This window comes from Danio rerio, chromosome 5, assembly GCF_052040795.2.
Source record: "Danio rerio strain M-AB ecotype USA chromosome 5, GRCz13ab, whole genome shotgun sequence".
Lineage (NCBI taxonomy): Eukaryota > Metazoa > Chordata > Actinopteri > Cypriniformes > Danionidae > Danio > Danio rerio.
The window spans coordinates 28,286,255-28,305,097 of NC_141025.1; the positions used below are offsets into that span (position 1 = coordinate 28,286,255).

General features: G+C 34.5%; 1 protein-coding gene across 3 annotated transcripts in view; it reads left to right on the forward strand.

Annotated features, from left to right (window-relative positions):
• Positions 1–18,843, forward strand: part of unc5db (unc-5 netrin receptor Db) — a 443,298-nt gene that overhangs the window by 302,503 nt on the left and 121,952 nt on the right. For all 3 annotated transcript variants that reach the window (XM_087253524.1, XM_087253523.1, XM_087253522.1), the window contains one exon: positions 13,515–13,730. In XM_087253524.1, coding sequence (XP_087109650.1) covers positions 13,715–13,730 — 16 coding nt within the window. In that variant the 5' untranslated portion in view covers positions 13,515–13,714. The remainder of the gene's footprint in view (positions 1–13,514; positions 13,731–18,843) is intronic.

Here is an 18,843-nt window from a genome sequence, read left to right on the forward strand (position 1 = left end):
TTTGACAGCCCATAGTTTGGCATCTATTATCTATCCATCTGGTGTCTCCATTTTAAACCATCTAGCACAACCAACCAGTCACATTTTCATGTATGTGTTTTTAGCAGATATCAGAGAAAAAAAAAAGAGAAATTCTTCTTTGAATTCTTTGTGCATACTCGGATCTATGAGCCTAGTGGGATATCCACCCAAATGAACGAACTAATCTGCACAGTGAGACTTTCAAAGTGTAGAAATTTGGCGCAAATATCATTTTTTAACATGCCCTTCGGCATTCATCTGATCTTGCCGGTTATTTTCATTTTACCAATCCAGCCGTGTGTAGCATATTGAGAAATCAGAATCCAAATGGGAATGATTTGGTTTCTTGGCACTGGTTTGATAAGCTGAAGTAAAACTTGGTACTTTGGAAACAGCACTAGTTTAAAGGGAAAATAAATTAAAGATTTAAAATGGAAAAATATTAAGAAAATAATTATAATTAAAAAAAATATGTATGTTAGCAGTTTTAATTTTCCCCCCACTAGCAAAAAAATTTCTTCTAAAACTCAATCTTGCCCAATCTTTTTCTTATGAAGGGCCAAAAACTAAACTTGATAGAGATTAGTGGGCTGAAATATAGTTGGATAATTCAATTCAATTTAATTCAATTCTTGTTTATTTATCTATAGCGCTTTTACAATGTAGATTGTGTCAAAGCAGCTAAACATTGAAGTTCTCCAGTTGACTGAACAGTCCAGTTTTCAAAGTTAAAGTTCAGTTTACCTCAGTGTGGTATAAATTTCACTGCTGATGTCTTAACACTGAAGATCAAATCCATTGATGCGCAGCTCCAAAGGTCCTTACAAACCTCACCACATGACGAAAGTGAAGGAAGAAAAAAAAGAAACTGAGAGAAACCAAGCTCAGTTAGGCATGACCATTTCTCCTCAGGTCAAACGTCCTAACACTCAAAGGAGAAGTATGTCCTCCAGGTGGTTTGTCAAGCTCACTGACCTGCATGGAGAACACTCATGCATCATACCAATATGTGATGCATTGTGTGTATGCTTTACTAAAAAGATAGGTCATTAATCTAGTTTTGAACTGAGAGAATGTGTCTGAGCCTCAGACATTACCAGAAAGGCTATTCCAGAGTTTAGGAACCATAAATGAGAAGGCTTGACCTCCTTTAGTGGATTTTGCTATTCTGGGTACTACCAGAATAATTTCCTAGTTTTTTAAATAATGTTTAGAAATGGCTAGAAAACATTATTTTATGTTAACTAATAGTTTTTTTTTACATTTAATAATGAACCTATTACAATAAAAACAAAACAATCTCATTTATACCAAAATTACACTAGTGTTTTCCTTGATTTGCTGGCCAATGTCTTCTGCAGAGTGCATCTCTGATCTAAAAGAAAACAAACATAATTTCCATAAGCTGTCCGTCTACCTACAGTTTACAGCGGTAAAAGTTGTTAATTTCATTTTAGGTCTGTGGTCAAAAAGTGGTTCACAGGTAATAAATTAATTTTAACTACTGCAAAGTATAACAAGATAGTCTGTTTATTAAAAATAACATTTAATAATCAGGGTATAGGTTGTATTTAGGTAAAAAAAAATCTTTTTAATAGTAACAATATTTTTCTTAATCATTAATCAGAGGCAGCAAAACGTCTATATTTTCTTTGATCCCTGTAGACCGTGTGTGCAATACAGTGCAGTGTGTGTGTCATTGAACAGAAGGAGAGATATTTGAGACATCAATTATAATCCTTTTCAAACTCTTCTTCACTCTCTCTCTACCTCTCTCTCTTTCCGTCTCTCATTCACGCACACACACACACACACACACATACACTTCCTTTCGACTTTCTCTCGCTCTCATCCTTTCACCTTAGCTGGGATTATCTTGACACTTTCTGACACTTCTGCCTTAAAATTCTCAGCTTGCTGAAATCCAACAGAGTGCTCACCATGTAAGCCACATATGCTCACTTGTACACACACACTCTCCTCATCTCATGTCGAACCCTCTTCAGAAATCCATAAGAGGCTCTGGTGTGAAAGTAAAAGTGCATGGTTTTAAAGGCCAGGGGGTTTTGGTGCATGTACTGAAACAGTGATGTGTAACTACATCGAGTGTGTGCTTGGTGATGAGGACTGATGTGTCAAATGCATTTTCATGTAAGCCACTTCCACCGGCCGAAGCTGCTATTCGTGCACTTTCATTACAGGAAGCTGGAGAGTCCAGAATAGTTGGCATGGGAATTGCTGACACATTATGAGCTATTTGGAAATGTGCTTTATGAGATTATTAGAATTCGAGGTTTAGTGTAGCACTGACTCATAATGACCGCATTCCAGCAGGACCAACATGTCATGATAAATAATCTGAAACATTTTGGGGGTTAAAGACATATACAGTTGAAATCAGAATTATTAGCGCTCCTGAATTATTAAATGATTAATAACCGGCCCACCCCCCCAGCACAATTTCTGTTTAACAGAAATAACATGCTTTTAAACACATTTCTAAACATTCTATTCTAATAACGGATTTTCTTTATCTTTGTCATTATGACATTACATAATATTTTGCTAGATATTTTTTAAGAAACTAGTATTCAGCTTAAAGTGACATTTAAATGCTTAACTATGTTAATTAGGCTAACTTGGCAAGTTAGGGTAATTCTACGTTTACATGGACATCAGTAATCAAATTATTTGCCTTAATCTGAATAAGACAATAATATGATTAAGGTGTTTACATGAGTTGCTTTTTTATGTTCCTTTTATGATCCCATTTTACATGCTATAGTACATAATTCGATTAAAGTCATTGCGTCACCACGTTATCTACATTTCTTTAGCAGTTTCATGTAATTTTGGGTTTTTAATTTTTAATTTGTCGACTTTAACTGCGGTTTGGCGCTTTCACTTTCATTTAAGAACATTTCATTCATGCCCCCCTTGACAAACGAGATATTGGATGCAAGTATGAACTGCTGAAAGCGTGTAGTTTCAATAAAATTTGATACTGCAATGGCGTATGGGGAAAAAAACCTTTGCATTTTGTGATGCAGGAGTCTGTGGTCCTTTACTAACTCGGTAGGTGCAGAGAATACTGTCAAACAGCTGTTTGTGTAGACTATCTTGTCGCAAAATAAGGCGGACATTCTAAACAGTAGTTTGATTGAGGTGTTTACATGTCTGTACTGCACTTCAATAATGCAACTAACATCGGCATACTCCACATGTCTTAACTTGATTTCTGTTTAGTTGGATTATGACTTTAGTCTGATTAAGGTAATCAAAAATTGCCGTTTACAAGGTAGACTCTTAATCAGGAGGGGGGGGGGGGGGAGCTTTTATTGTAGCTTTAATTGTAGCCCAAATAAAATAAGTATGACTTTCTCCAGGTTAATAAATTTTATGGGAAATGTTGTGTAAAATTCCCTGCTGTGATAATCATGGTTTGGGAAATATTTAAGAAAAGATCAGAGAAAAATATATATATTTTAAATATTTAAAAAAAAATCACAGGAGGGCTAATAATTGGGACTTTGATTGTGCATGTCCACATGTGGTTTCTTTAAATGTTTTGGCTAATTACCAATACATTAAATAAACTTTGTGCATATATTTGAAAAGTTTGGGGTCAGAAATGTAGTTATTTGTTTTTGTCATTGTATAACAATGTTTTCTTTTTTTTCCTGTGGACAAACGAGAAAAACATGCTTGTAATAATGACCTCAAGATTATAAAAAAATATATTTTAACTGCTTTTATTCTAGCCAAAATAAAACAAATAAGACTTTCTCCAGAAGAAAACATATTATAGCAAACACTGTGAAAGGTTCCTCGCTTTGTTAAAAATCCTTTCGTAAATATTTGAAAAGTTAAAAAGTCAAAGGAGGGCCAATAATTTTGACTTCAACTCTATATCCATCTTATTCTTTGCCATAACAAAAAATGAATAGCTTTTAGCATTATTTTAAAATTAATAAATTAGCAGGAAAATATTTTATGAATGACTACTAACTTAAATGCTGAAAAACTCTGGAGACGGACAAGGCTGGAGCAGAGGATCTCATACTGTATGTAATGAACTGAGAGATGAGACAGAAGAGCGAGAAGTACACAAAATAAACATTACCAAAGAAACAACACTTAGCACTCAGGAGGCCTGGTGCGATGCCGCCTTACCTTGAGTTTTGTGGTTTAGAAACTGATTAAACACATCGTTTTGTTGATTTTGCACTTTTTTTCCCCCTGAATTGTATATAATTAACTAGAATTAGTACATTATATACTGTACTTCTCTTTGCTACTTCTCCTGTCTGCTAACTATTGGACAAGCCGAGTTGCTTCATTGCAGAAGCTGTATTAAAACGAACTACCATAATGTAGAAACGAATGACTTATTGGTGGCTTGCTTGTTAGAGTCATTAGGACCTGCATTTCTGCTCATCTATCATAGGAGGAGCAGCCCGGTTTTTATAGAGCATGGATTGTTCAAATTATCCATTACCTTTTATTGCAGTAAGTATACAGGCGCTGCTAAAAGGATAAGGCCAACAATTAGCACTCTGGGAATCGGTGTGAACTCGAACCCAGTTGGAGATATGCATGGGCCCATTAACCTCTACACCCCTGTCTCATTCTTTTCTACTTCATTACTGTTCATCATTGAATTTTTTTGCACATGGGAAGGTGCTTATAATTGGGTGTGTTTTATGATCGTCGACTATATTGTTACCCTGCTGCTTATTGCTTAGCTTGGTGTGGATTAAATGCTTCCAGATGGAAAACCGTTAGAATTGAAAGCATAGTATTTACTTACCACATGTTGTTTTCACATATAAAATAAAATGCATCAAAATCCATGGACAAGTTTAGCAACAAAAATGTGTATTCTTCTTCTTTTTTATTTATTTATTTATTTATTTATTTATTTTTACATTTTTGTGACTGAATCTATTTGAGCTAGATCAACAAAAGTAAAAAAGTAATTGTGGTCTTTGCTGGTTTTCCTCACTCAAAAGTTGAACCAAAAGTGAAAATGTGCCATTCAGGCCATTTATGATGTGCCTTTTTTCATTACCACAACACTGAAGAAGTTTTTTTGCTAAAACTGTGGTCCATTGAGTTGTTAAGGTTAACCCACCTGTCTTAACCATGTGACCCCCCCCCCTCCACCCACCCCCTGACCAAAAAACAAAAACAAAAAAAAAAGAAAACGTAAAATGAACATAACCAAATAAAGGTTCAAAATAACCCAACAAAGCACCAAATATTTTAACTAAACTATTGGGTTAAATAACCCAATGTTTTTTAGAGTGTATGTTATTGTCTTTAATTCATAGCCTTATCATACAGCATGAGCTTGCTGTTGCATAATTATACAAGCATAGACACAAACCCAAACACTTTTTTTAATTGACCATTTAGAAATTGTTTTTTTAACGATTGTGTCATTTAATACTCATAACTGTCAATTGTACTCTTTAATAAATTGGCCTTCTCTTCAATCACATCATCAACGCAATGGTTTTTGTTCATTTACAAAACTCTTATTGGGAAATTTTCAATTCTTGGAATCATCTGCAGCAGACCTTAAAGCTCAACACTTTCATTCTATTATCATGCTTTAAATATTCAATCCAGTTAATAGTAGAGATCATTGTGCTTGTTTTTAGTTTTTTTTTTTTTTTTGGTTTTACATGTTATCTGCATCTATGAAATTGTTATTGTATTCTGTCCTTGCTCCTTCGTATCTGCTTTTTATGTTGTTTCTTGGCCAGGTCGTCATTGCAAATGAGTACTGGTTCTCAATTGACTTACTGGGTTAAATAAAACAGACATATTACCTTATAGATCACATTATCAAATATATATAAAGATCAGTTTAACTCAAACACATTTTTACATATTTATTTTATTTGGTGAAGTATCCCTTTAAAACATTATTCCCTCCATCCCAGAACCAGGACACATGCAGATTTTACAGTGATTGCTTTTTTGCTGGCAAAGTCAGAATACAAAGTGATCTTGCGTTTTCACCCATGTGCCATAATTTAAAAGGACATTTTTAAGCTGCTCTTCAATACTAATGTATTTATGTTATCAGTTTTGTACTGATCAATGCAGGTTTGCATTTAGATGACAGAGCAGAAGGTCAAAAACAAAGGGATAAAAATTGGCTTTAACCTTCACCTTGTGTCCTATTTATTGTGTATTATTCCTATTTTATCTGTTGGCTCTCTCCAGAATGGTCACTTTATTGAAATCTTTCTCAATCCTTTCTAGAAATTTAATGTTGTCGTTCTTGTAAAGTAATAGTAATAGAATGGCAAAGAAGGTTTTATAGGTTAATATGAAATAAAAATGACATATTTTAAAGCATTTATTAATCCAAATAATAATGTACCATTTAAAATAAATTATGTAAGAAATTTTATATATATATATATATATATATATATATATATATATATATATATATATATATATATATATATATATATATATATATATTTGGTAGTTCTTTTCACTGTTTAAGTTTATTTATGTTTCACAAAAAGGGACAGTGTACTGTACATTAATTAAGGTTTCCCAAGAACGTAAATGTATACCAAATTAAGCCAAAGACTAGTTTTTATTGGTGTCCCTTTGCCATATGTTTAAAGCCATGCCAATAAAAATACAAATTAAATCTAAAAACAATACTCAAATAAACAACAGAAAACAACAAAAACAACATCAAAAAGTGTTCATAATGTTGATTATCAAGAAGCCATTTCTCGAAATTATACCACTCTGATGTTGTGACTCTCGATAAAGTAGGAAACAAGTCAAAGGAAAGTGAGTGAGGAGTATTATATTTAACAATACAATATTAAAATCTGACGTTACCTCTGATTACATGAGATATCAATGAAAAGTATTTTTTTTAGTAATGAATAAATATGGTAACAACTTTATTGCTTATTTTAGTTAATGCATAAAGTTATAATAACTAAGGAGAACTTTTTTACTAATATAATTTTATTATTAATATTGTTATTTTTTACTTAATTATTTTATTTATTTTTTCATTTTTGCTGAAGTTTAGTTTGATGCTGTGTTTGATTCATGTTTAATTCATCGCCAGGCAGTTTGAGTAAAATAAAGTTTCGCTTCTCACAGCAACAGATGGCAAACGGATCTGGAGTCATTTCAGGTTATTTCGTCGATTCATCACTGGAGTCTGAGCAACGATCGTGAGCAAAAAGAGCTGAAAGTTTTTTCGTTCTGATATAAGAAATATCCAGACTTATCAAAGAGATACACACTTTCAATCCTACTGTTCCAGTACATGTTTCCTATATTATTGTGAACATTTAGCTTGTGGTTCTGTTTGGATCCTGTTTCATCGTATCATTAGTATGATTGTTTGCAGCTGTGTCTAGTTAGTTTACTGTAATTCTCTTGTGTTGTCCTTCTTTGCCGTACTATTGGTGATGTTGGATTTGTTATTGTGTTCCCTGTATCCTAGACTTTAATATACACCTGGATTCAACATATCTAGTCTCTGATGTACCTGGACCGAATTTACTGAAACAGGTGAAAGATAAGAAGCATCATGTGATGAACAGACATTTGCATGAATAGGGAAGTGAGCCAGTACAACGTTGCAGTGTATATATATATTAAAATCGGCTTTGTTGTCGAGCAGATCCACTAGGAAGAATAATGAATTCTGTCGAAAGGTTGTGGCCACCTTTTCTACCATTGACCCTTTTGTAGCAGAGGGAAGTGATGTCGCCATATTCAACTCGCGAAACAATTTTCATCTTGTCAGCTAGCTATCTGCAACACTGCACAGCACAATTGTCTTCCTCTTTCTTTTTTCCACTCGGGAGTACAGTGGATATTCATGGTTTTTACACAAAGGAAGTGACCTGCTGGAATGTGATTGAAGTTGCAGGCCCGGTTCATTCGTTTTCCAAACCTAAACTTTTCAAAGTGGTCTCTAAAAAAGCTGGATGAGCTTAAATTACTTCAGCTTGTTACACATAAATTACTAAAAATGAATGTTTCAGTTTTCATTTTTTTACAATATTGTATAGAAAGAACAGACAGGTTTTTATAAAGTCTTTATAGTGAATTAAAAAAAGATAACTTATTTTGTAAGCACAGGTAAAAAAAAAAAAATTCATAATTTTTTTAATAATTCACAAGAATATATTAATATTTTCATGTAATTACATATATAAAAATTAGTGTTGGGCAAACTTGCGAAAAATTAGATAAAAAAATTAGTGCTCGCGATTAATCGCATCCAAAAATAAAAGTTTGTTTTGACATCATTTAAATATCAAGTGACAAATAAGTACCACACACACATATGTGTTTTTTTTGTGATTTGTGGGTACATTACATAGGTTCCCATTGTTTTTATACTGTATAAACTATTTTCTATTGCCCTATAGGCATGGGACGATAACCATTTTCAAGGTTTACCACAGTTTGGAAAAGTCAAGGTTTTAAAACCGTCAAAATATTCTTCCATACCATTCCCACAGTATATATATATAAGATATAGTTTTGTTTGTTTGTTTGTTTTTAGGGTAACAGTATCTTTGGCAGAAAAGATATGCAAAGATTCCGTTTTAAATTGTAAAGAAACCTGTGTTTTAGAAGTCAATGATTAATTTTAATCATTCAGCCTGAAATGTTTACTGCTCCAAAAGATTTGAAATGTTTCTCAAAATGAAATAGATTGTGTTTAAAGGGGAAAAAAGTTGTAGTATTTTACCCAGACATTAAAAAAGAATATATTTTAGAGCAGTAATTACAATACCGCGAAACCGTGATCATTTTGTCCAAGGTTTTCATATCATCAGAATCTCATTTCTGAAAAAAAAAAAAAAAAAAAAACATTCTGTGTGATTTTATAAGCTTTTTGAGAAATGGGGACATCAGCAATGTCCTCATATTTCACCACCTTCTTGTAAAACTTGTGTCTTTATACATATTTGTGTTCTGATATATCACAAAAACATGTACACACACAGGTTTATTATCCTATATTTGTGAGATTTTTATATCAGGTTAACAGTAGTGTCAATGGCCTAATCCTAGCCCTGTCCTAAACTTAACCATCACAGATACAAGTGCCAATTATTAGATACTACTACTAACTCTGACTTATTTAGTAAGGAATGCCCTAATTTGTGGGTTGTTTTCATATTTCACTATGTGAGGACAATTGAGCACTCGCAAGTATACAGTAGCTAAACCAATACACACACACACACACACACACACACACACACACACACACACACACACACACACACACACACACAAACACACACACAACACACATTAATTTGGGAGGGAGATGCACCTGAACATGATGTGTTGTATGTCACATGGTATTATTTTGTTAATTTGTACATGGATGTGTACCTTGCTGCAATTTTAGTTTCCCTTAACAGGATAATAAAATTTTCTGTTATTTTAACACAGTTTTCACGTTTTACTGTAGTTTAAAGGACAAGAACAGAAAGTGTTCATCTTTATAATGAAATGAAAAACAATAAAAAGCTAAGAACTCTTTTTGACACAAAAGATAGCCTCCCAAGGTCATATCAACCTCTCTGTGGAAGTGATAAAAATATCCTTAAATCACGAAGTATCTGAAGATAACGATGCTTTAAAAGTGATGCAATTGTTTTTTTTTTCTTCAGTTAATCTGTCTACAGTATATGTGCTCTGTGCAACCAAGACAAATTCCTGCCCACCTGCAAGTCTGCCAGCAAGCATCTTCAGAGGAGTAACATTTCTTTTTGAATTATTTAGAGTTAGCTCCATGTTTTGTGCTTTGAACTTTGAAACCCCTTGTAATATTGTGCATCTAAGATTTCCTGCTTTTTTTTTCACCGTACCCATGGGGCGATCTGTGACATTCGCCTGATATCTCTAGTGTGACTGTGCTTTTTCCACTTGGCGATTCTGCAAATAGCCCAGAATGCACTTCACCGTGAACTAGGTATCACGCGCCTGGGAATAAATCTCTGAACAATACCTTTAATTTCGTCAAAGCTGTAGTTCTTTGCACAGATCATTCAACAAGAAAGGGTTTTAATTAGAGGTTAAAGTGCTGTTGGCATGTTTTTGTTTTACACATAATTAACATTTCCTCTCTTCTGCTCTGTTTTGGCCCCTCTTAAAAACTTGTCACATAAATCATGTAAGATGAGGGAAACGGGACTCTCCGCTTTTCTCTTAATCACAGTGCATTTGCGCACAGATTGGAATTGAGTAGTAGTGACCGGGGGCAATTATAACACACTGCATTTCTTCACAAACAAGCTAGACAGATGACACTTGGGCACAGCTGTTCATAGTGATGGCCATTAAATCACGGGGTCAGTCTGCTGCTGCCTTGTAGCAGCCATTCATAGCATGTGGTGGGATCTAATAGGGCTGCATGACACTGGAAGTGAATGGAATTGCATTTTTTTTAAAAATTTTTTCAATATATATTGCGATATGAATATAATTTTATCCAGTGAATTAAGTAACGCTATTTGGAATGAATTTATTATTTTAGATAGATTGGGAGGATTTTTGGAGAGTACATCTGCATAGAAATCACAACTACACTGCAAAAATGCATGTTTCTATTTTAAGTATGTACAAATTCTTAAATTAAGAAGCATTTTTTAGACAATCAAAACATGTTGTTTTGTTTTAAGAAATAAAATGCCAAAATGAACAAAGTTTCTACTTAAAGCAAGCAAAAAAAAAAAAAAAACTGCCAATAGGGTAAGAATATAATTAGCTTGTTGTCAGGAAAAAAAAAACCTCACTTAATTTGGCACATTTTTTTTAACCTGTGCTATTTTGGGCTTTCTGCCTGGGTTTTGCCTACCCAGCATCCCAAATCCACATGCAGAGGTGTAAATGCAAAAGTTTGGTATCATTTTGAGAAAAACCCTTTGATTTTTTGCAAAACACTGTTGAAAGTGATTAAAATAATTGTATATGTTGTCTGTGTTATAATAATATGTTCATGTGGTAAGGGCATCCGTCAAAATGTGCTGGATAAGTTGGCGGTTCATTCCACTGTGGCGACCCCGGATTAATAAAGGGGGCGAAGCAGTGGCGCAGTAGGTAGTGCTGTCGCCTCACAGCAAGAAGGTCGCTGGTTCGAGCCTCGGCTCAGTTGGCATTTCTGTGTGGAGTTTGCATTCGCGTTCGCGTGGGTTTCCTCCGGGTGCTCTGGTTGCACCCACAGTCCAAAGACATGTGGTACAGGTGAATTGGGTCGGTTAAATTGTCCGTAGTATCAGTGTGTGTGTTTGTGAACGTGTGTGTGGATGTTTCTCAGAGATGGGTTGCAACCCAGAGATGGGTTGCGGCTGGAAGGGCATCGCTGCGTAAAAAAAAAATTGCTGGATAAGTTGGCGGTTCATTCCGCTGTGGCAACCCCGGATCAATAAAGGGACCAAGCTGACAAGAAAATGAATGAATGAATGAATCTTCATGTGGTGTCTGATAAGTGAAATATATTAAATATATCACAGCCTTGGTTTCTTTTTACCTTTTTTGTTAACATTTATTATTATTATTTATTTGTTTAGAATATGCGTTTTTACATTCTGATTCCAATGCCTACTGTAAAACATTTAACTTTGTTAAACTCACAAACTCCACCAGCTGCCCTGAAGATATTAGTTAACTGAACTTGTTGAAATTCTTCATCTTGATTCACGATTTTAATGCAGCTGGTGAACTTAAGTTGGTAAGTTTAACCAATGTGAAACGTTTTACAGTTGTTAAATTGTTAAAATGACTATTATTAAATTAAATATTATTAAAATTAAAATATTATGTGTTCTTTGGAAGAGTGTACATGCATTATAATGCTATTATATTGTCATGCTGGCATTATAGAATGAGTGGCATAAAATGATCTTAAAATGGCAATAAAATTGTTTATCGCAATGTATTTTGGTGCAATATATCGTACAACATTACATACTGTAGGTATTGTGACAGGCCTATATATGCTAAAATATTGATACTAAAATGAAATCATTGTGCTGCGTACTATATCTAGTAGTCAACAAATTTGTCGATGATCATTTACATCAAAGTTTTTGCATTCAATAATGCATAATGAATTGGTTGCAGAAAAATTACATGATCTTTACATGTCCAATCGCATATCAAATTCACATTCAAGTCGCGTATGAAATATGTTGAATGTGTGGCTTTGAAAAATTTATGAAATATTACTATTTTCATTTGTAAAATTGTTGGTGAATTTTATGTGAAAATTCTCCCAAGCCAAAGTTTGACATGAGTTCCTTTTAAATTGAGCAAGGCTGCAAATTTTCATTCGAAAGAATAGTAATAACAGTCAAATTATCAATAATTAAAATTTACTCTTATTCATTTATGATGTTATTTTATGTTTAGATTTTTTTTATTTAACAATTAATTTTATTCTTTCGTTGGTGATGCTAAATTTCAGTCTTCAGTGTCAGGTTATCCTTCCGAAATCACCTTTATTTGCTGATTGTGGGTCTTATATTTCTTATTGTCAACGATGAAAGCTCATTTTTTATTTCAAAAGTTTAAAAAGAATAGCATTTATTTTAGTAGAATGTTTAAAAAATAAAATTTAAAATAAATTTGTATGTTTTTACTGCCAATTTTGACCATTTTAAAGCATCTTGGCTGCATTAAAAGCATTTAGAAAATAGCAAAAAAGTAAATAAATGTACATGTCTTCTTGCAGTATCTACAGTATTCCAAGAGTGCACATCTGAACTGCTCTTTTTTAAAAATACTGTAGCGTGGTGTACAGTATATAAGAATACATGTACTGTATGTACATGTAATCAATTCCAAGGGACCGCAAATGTGGGAGGTATGAAATTAGTGATATTTCAGTAAGCAGAGTTGAACTAGTTGGTTGTTAATGACTTTCATGTTTTTTTTTTCTTCCCGCACATCGTCCGCACCCCTTATCTTACTTGTCTCCTCTGTTTCAACTCTATTGGTCCGTCTGCTGTTTTAATTTCTTTCTTCCTCTTTAGAATGATTGACGAAAGAAAGAAAAATAAAACAAACCCTCGGCCCAAGAAAGAGCGTTCTCATTTTCTTCTGCACCGAGATGGATTTTAGCTCATCAGTCAAACACAAAGCAATCAGTCGCACCCTCTTCCATCGCTAATTCTTTTATTCTTTTCATCACAAAAGCACTCAGGGAAACCTAATGCGTTTTTAAAGTAGAAAATGGCTCGAATTGTTTTAGTGGAATTGTCTCTTCGGCGTACAGTTTAAAATCAATGGGAAGCTCAGAACATTCCCCAGAGGAATAAAAAAGCACCATATTTACGAACCCAAAGCTGATGAAATGTTGAGCACATTTGCATAAAAATGATCCTAAAATACTTTTATGAGCTTAAACTGTGCAGAAGCGTGCTAGGGAAAATTCTCATATGTGTTAATTGATTTCACAGGACCCGTTGGTGATGCCCTTGCTGATTCCTTGTCATCAGTTGGTGGGACGTTACCTCACTTCCTGCAAGAGCCTGAGGATGCTTACATAATCAAAAACAACCCGATTAAGCTGCGCTGCCGTGCCACCCCAGCCCTGCAGATATTCTTCAAATGCAACGGGGAATGGGTACATCAAAACCAGCATTCCTCACAAGAGTACATGGATCAAAACACTGGTAAGTCTTGCAGATAACTGTCCATCTAATATTCCTTTAAAAATACTGGTTTTATGTAAAATAATCTTGTTTAAAGGGATATTTTACACTAAAAGGAACATTTTTACCATCAGGCCATCCAAGATAGAGATCACTCTGATTTTTTTCCATCAGTAGAACATTCAAGAAAGTTTTAGCTGAAATCATGGCCCTTGGTCTTGCAAATAAATTTTGCCCAGAGCCACGCAACATATGACCTCTAAATGAATATGGGCACTGTGACTTATATTGTGTATTTATGTTAGCACCCCTGTACGAATGAGTGGCATACAGTGTTTAGTCAGGCTGTTGTTTTCACTTTTACATGTGAACATGAACAAAATAATTTTGGCTTTATTTAAATTTAAATGAACAAAGGGAGCTATTTACATTTCGTAACCCACTCATTACCTACAAAACTACCATTCTGTGTAACATTCCAAAGAGCTCTGTTGCAGCACCACAGTTGAAAATTAAACTGTATTCGTGTGGTCTGGTCCACTTTGGCAAGGAACGGAATGATTCAGCATAAAGAACGGTTCAGCATAATAGTTAAAACATAAAGTACAGGCAGGCTAGCCAAAATTATCACCTAATTTTTGGCTCATGATAATAGATTGAGGTCTTATGAAGTGAAACAATCGGTTTGTGCAAGAAACTGAGCATTGACTTTCAATGTGCCAGTCGCTGTTGACTTTTATAAATCAGCATAAACCAAGGTTTTAGCTAGCATACACCTTACACTAAAAAAAATGATTAAATGGATTTAAAATTTACATTTTTTTTAAGTTAAGTGGTTGCAAACAATTAATTTAGGCTGAATTTAAACAAACAATGTAGGTTGAACATTACTATATAGCCCAAAGAAATTCTTTGCAACAATTTTGCTAAAATATTTTTTGGAATGTAGTTGGCCTGATGGTGCATTCACACCAGACACAGATGAAGTGTCAAGCGCAAGTGAATTACATTTTAAGTCAATGAAATGATGCGAATAGACATCCTGCGGCACCATTCGGTCGAATGAGGCGGTGCGATTGACGCAATATTCCTGTAAATTAATGCCGTGTTAACCAATCAGGAGCTTGCTTTCACATGGGCATGATTGTGACGCAGTGCCTGTTGTTGGTGTCCTGAGAAAAAAATCCCCCTGCCGACACCGGACAACAGCTCATCAAATGTGTCAGTGTTGACCATGGATGACTTATCCTAATTCTTATCTTGAGGGATGACTGATTGTCTGGGACAGCGTCGTTGGTGGCTGATGAGGCCAATACGAGAGAGACATTCTTTGCTGCAGAAGTCGCATCAACAGGTGGCTCCATGGCTGTCATTGTTCCGCAACTTTTGCCGAACTCGTTTGTCCTCCGCTGCACACATCATGTTCATTTCACCTGACTCGAGCTGTTTGATCAGGGTGCACCTCCACATCGGGCAGTCTGCCCAGGTCTTCCCAGGACTGTTTGTTTGTGTCAAGGACTTTCGTGTCACTCTTCACGACATCTTTAAATCACAGAATCGGGCGCTCTACGGTTCTCTTCCTGGAAGAGAGTTCTCAGTAGAGGATGTACTTTGGGATTCTCCAATCCTCCATACAGTGTATATGGCCAAGCCAGTGCAGGCAACATTGTCGGAGCATGGTGTACATGCTGGGAAGGCCGGCTCAAGTCGAAACTGCAACGTTGGAGACTTTGTCCTGCAAGGTAATGCCCAGGATGTGGCGCAGACCTTGTAGGTGGAAGATGTTCTGTCTCCTCTCTTGTCTTGTGTAGGTGGTCAATGTCATGGCTTGATAAAGTGTAAAGCGCGAGTGATTTTCATGTTAAGTCTGTGAAATGATGCAAATAGACATGCTGCAAGAGCGGACATTCGCGCCACGTTAACCAGGAACTAATCAGCAGCTTGCTCTCGTATAAGCATGATAATGACGTAGCGCCTGTTGTTGATGTCCCGAGGAGAAATCCTCCTGCTGATACCGAACAAGATCTCATGAAACTGGGCTTGGCTCAATCTTAAGCACCGCTGAAAGCTTCCGTCATCCAGGTATAGTTTCTGGAGGAGTTGATGAACTCCGATCTCGTGCACCTCTGAAAGGATCTAGTGCTCTAAGACATGGTGCCGAAAGCACAGCTGCTACTCTCAGTAAAATCCATATTAGCCACTTAACAATGAAGCTAGTGTCACCGTCTAGAGCTAGAGTCCATCGTGAAGTGAATTTGATGCTCAATTGAAGTGAATTTGCTGCGTGAATTACACAAGTAAACTCAGTTCAAACACATTGATAGCACATGTTTTTTTTTTAAGGGATATTTAAGTTATAAACAAAAAGCAAAAATTTCCTTGACACAAAACTTAAAAAAAAAATAAAATAAATTTATATATATAAACACATTCTGGAGGTTTTTAATGGATAGGTTAAATTGACCCCTGTGGGGAAGTACTGTTATTTCATTTTACCTTAGTAGGAGGGTTAAGAGTGGAGATCTCAGTCAGACCCCAATAAACATAGTATTATTTTTCCCTACTAAATGTTCATCTTTCATATCCCAGATAAATATGAGAGAAGAACAATTAATTTGCCAATTGATGCATTTTGTTAATTCCATTTGCAAATTTACTGTCTGTGAATTTTATGCCATAAATTGCTACAAAATGTATTGCAGTTTTCACACTACAGCTGGTTATTTCCCAGTATCACAGAATACATTTAGACATTTGTGATCTTCTCATTAATAAAGAGATCACAGCTGGGATGATTTAGCAATGCAAAGCTATATTGACATCAATGATACTATTATGATTCAGACCTGTGAATTATTACAGTCTTGTACTCGCTGTCTTTGCATTGCACTGTTGTATTTTTAGCCTGCTATAAGTTTAGATTTTAGTGGAATAAAAATAGACCGTGCTTTGACTAATGGTTGCAATATGCCACAAATCATTTTCCATAAAATATGACTGTTGAAAAAATTGTAGCTAAAAATATCTCATATTATTTTTTTCCAGCTCCTCTTGTGAAGTTAGGCATTATTTTGGTTTATAACTTCTGCAATGTTAATTTGATGTCTCCTTGGCAACTTATCAGCTGCAATAATGTCCAGTTTCACTTAGGCCAAATTACAGGAACTGTCAGAGGTACACACTCAACAGAGCATCGATTAGAGGGTTTCATCTTTTGTATTACCAAAAATATTTATATTAATCAAAAACCTAATCCACCAGCTCCTCTGAAGCACACCATGATTAGTCCATATAGGCATTACCTCACACAAAGGCTATGTGGCAGGAAGAGCCTCTTAATTGCTTCTGGAAGTTCATTATTGTGTGATTGCTGTGCTGTGAAATTGTCGAGTGCTTGATAATGGGAAAATGAAAAATCACAACAAATTATTTTCTCATCTACATACGGGAAAAGTCAGAGAAGTTTAGACAAACTTGCTTGCGACTGACACTTACAGTAAATGCATTGCCAAACAAAGCAATTTGCTTTGATTATACATTTGGTGTGATAACACATTTATTATTAATACATGTTGAAGTGTGCGTATTTAGGATTGAATAGGAACAGAAAGAGGAAGCTATATTGATAATTAGAGATCCACCAATTGCATTTTTTTTTCTTGACAGATTCCGATTTCCAATTTTATTTTCAGTGTGATCTTTGTGACCTGCTCACATTTTTATCCTCATGCAGAAAAAAACAAACATTTATCTCCATAATTGCATTTAATGTATAAAACTCTTACTGTCTTTCAAAATAAGCATGCCTGTGCAGCTCGGAGAGGAGAGGCATCTCTGCTCTGGACCTGCTAGATGAGGGGTGCCAGCCCAAACGTTCTCTGTCAGAATTTCATCATGCACATAGTCTGCATGCAAGGCTTGCGATTAAAGAACTCTGGTCATGCATAGGTAATAGGGAGGTAATTTGACAGTTATAATTAACTTTGTTGTGAAAACTTTTTTTTTGTGGTGGTCGTGGCTGCAAATTGTGAACATAGTACCACATTTACAGACTGTGGAAAAAGTTATGCACCAATGACGTTATATGCGGCAGTGAGTGTGTCCACTGGCGTCTCTATGACAATGCTGCAAGTGGTACTGCTAACAACAAAATGGCTGGAATCTGTCTGATGTAGGGATGCTGCGATTTATAGATTTTGGTTGTACGATTATAGTCTGAGTAATATTCATGGTTTCACGGTTATCACGATTGTTATGTATTCATTAATTTGAAAACCCTACTAGTGTTGAAAATTACATGAAAACTTCTTATATTTTAAAGTGTTCTTTATTGCTGCTCAGTAACCAATTAATACAGCACATAATAATAATAATAATAATAATAATAATAATAATAATAATAAAAACCAATAGTCCATTTATCATTGGACTCTTTGGAAAGTTTTTTGGTTTTTAAACGCAAGTAATAATTTTACACTAAAAATAATTGACAGAACAAAAAAATATATATATATATATTTTTTTAAAAATGGTAATTAAGCTACACATTGGCTAAGTACTTCCCTTTTAAAGAGAACAAATGTTGTCAAAGGCTGCTGAACCTCTGTCTGAAGGCACTTTTGATCAACTATATAACAAAATTGTTTGGTATTTTCATTTAGTATTTTTTCTCTTTTTAATAGAAATGTGTATGTTCCATACAAATTATGAAGCTGATTGGTCAGTTCTTGTCATGCAACTCGCAATGGGCTCACACCATTCTTTTAACTAGGTTTATATTCATATATATATATATATATATATATATATATATATATATATATATATATATATATATATATATATATATATATATATATATATTTCAATAGACAACAGAACAAATCATTGTTATACAATTTGCCTAATTAACCTAACCTCCCTAGTTTACCTAATAAGCCTAGTTAAGCCTTTTAATGTCATTTTAAGCTGTATAGAAGTGTCTTGAAAATATCTTGTAAGATATTATATATCGTATCAGATAAAATAAATCAGTTATTAGAAATCAGTTATTAAAACTGTTATGTTTAGAAATGTGTTGAAAAAATCTCTCCGTTAAACAGAAATTGTGGGAAAAAATAAACAGTGGGGCTAA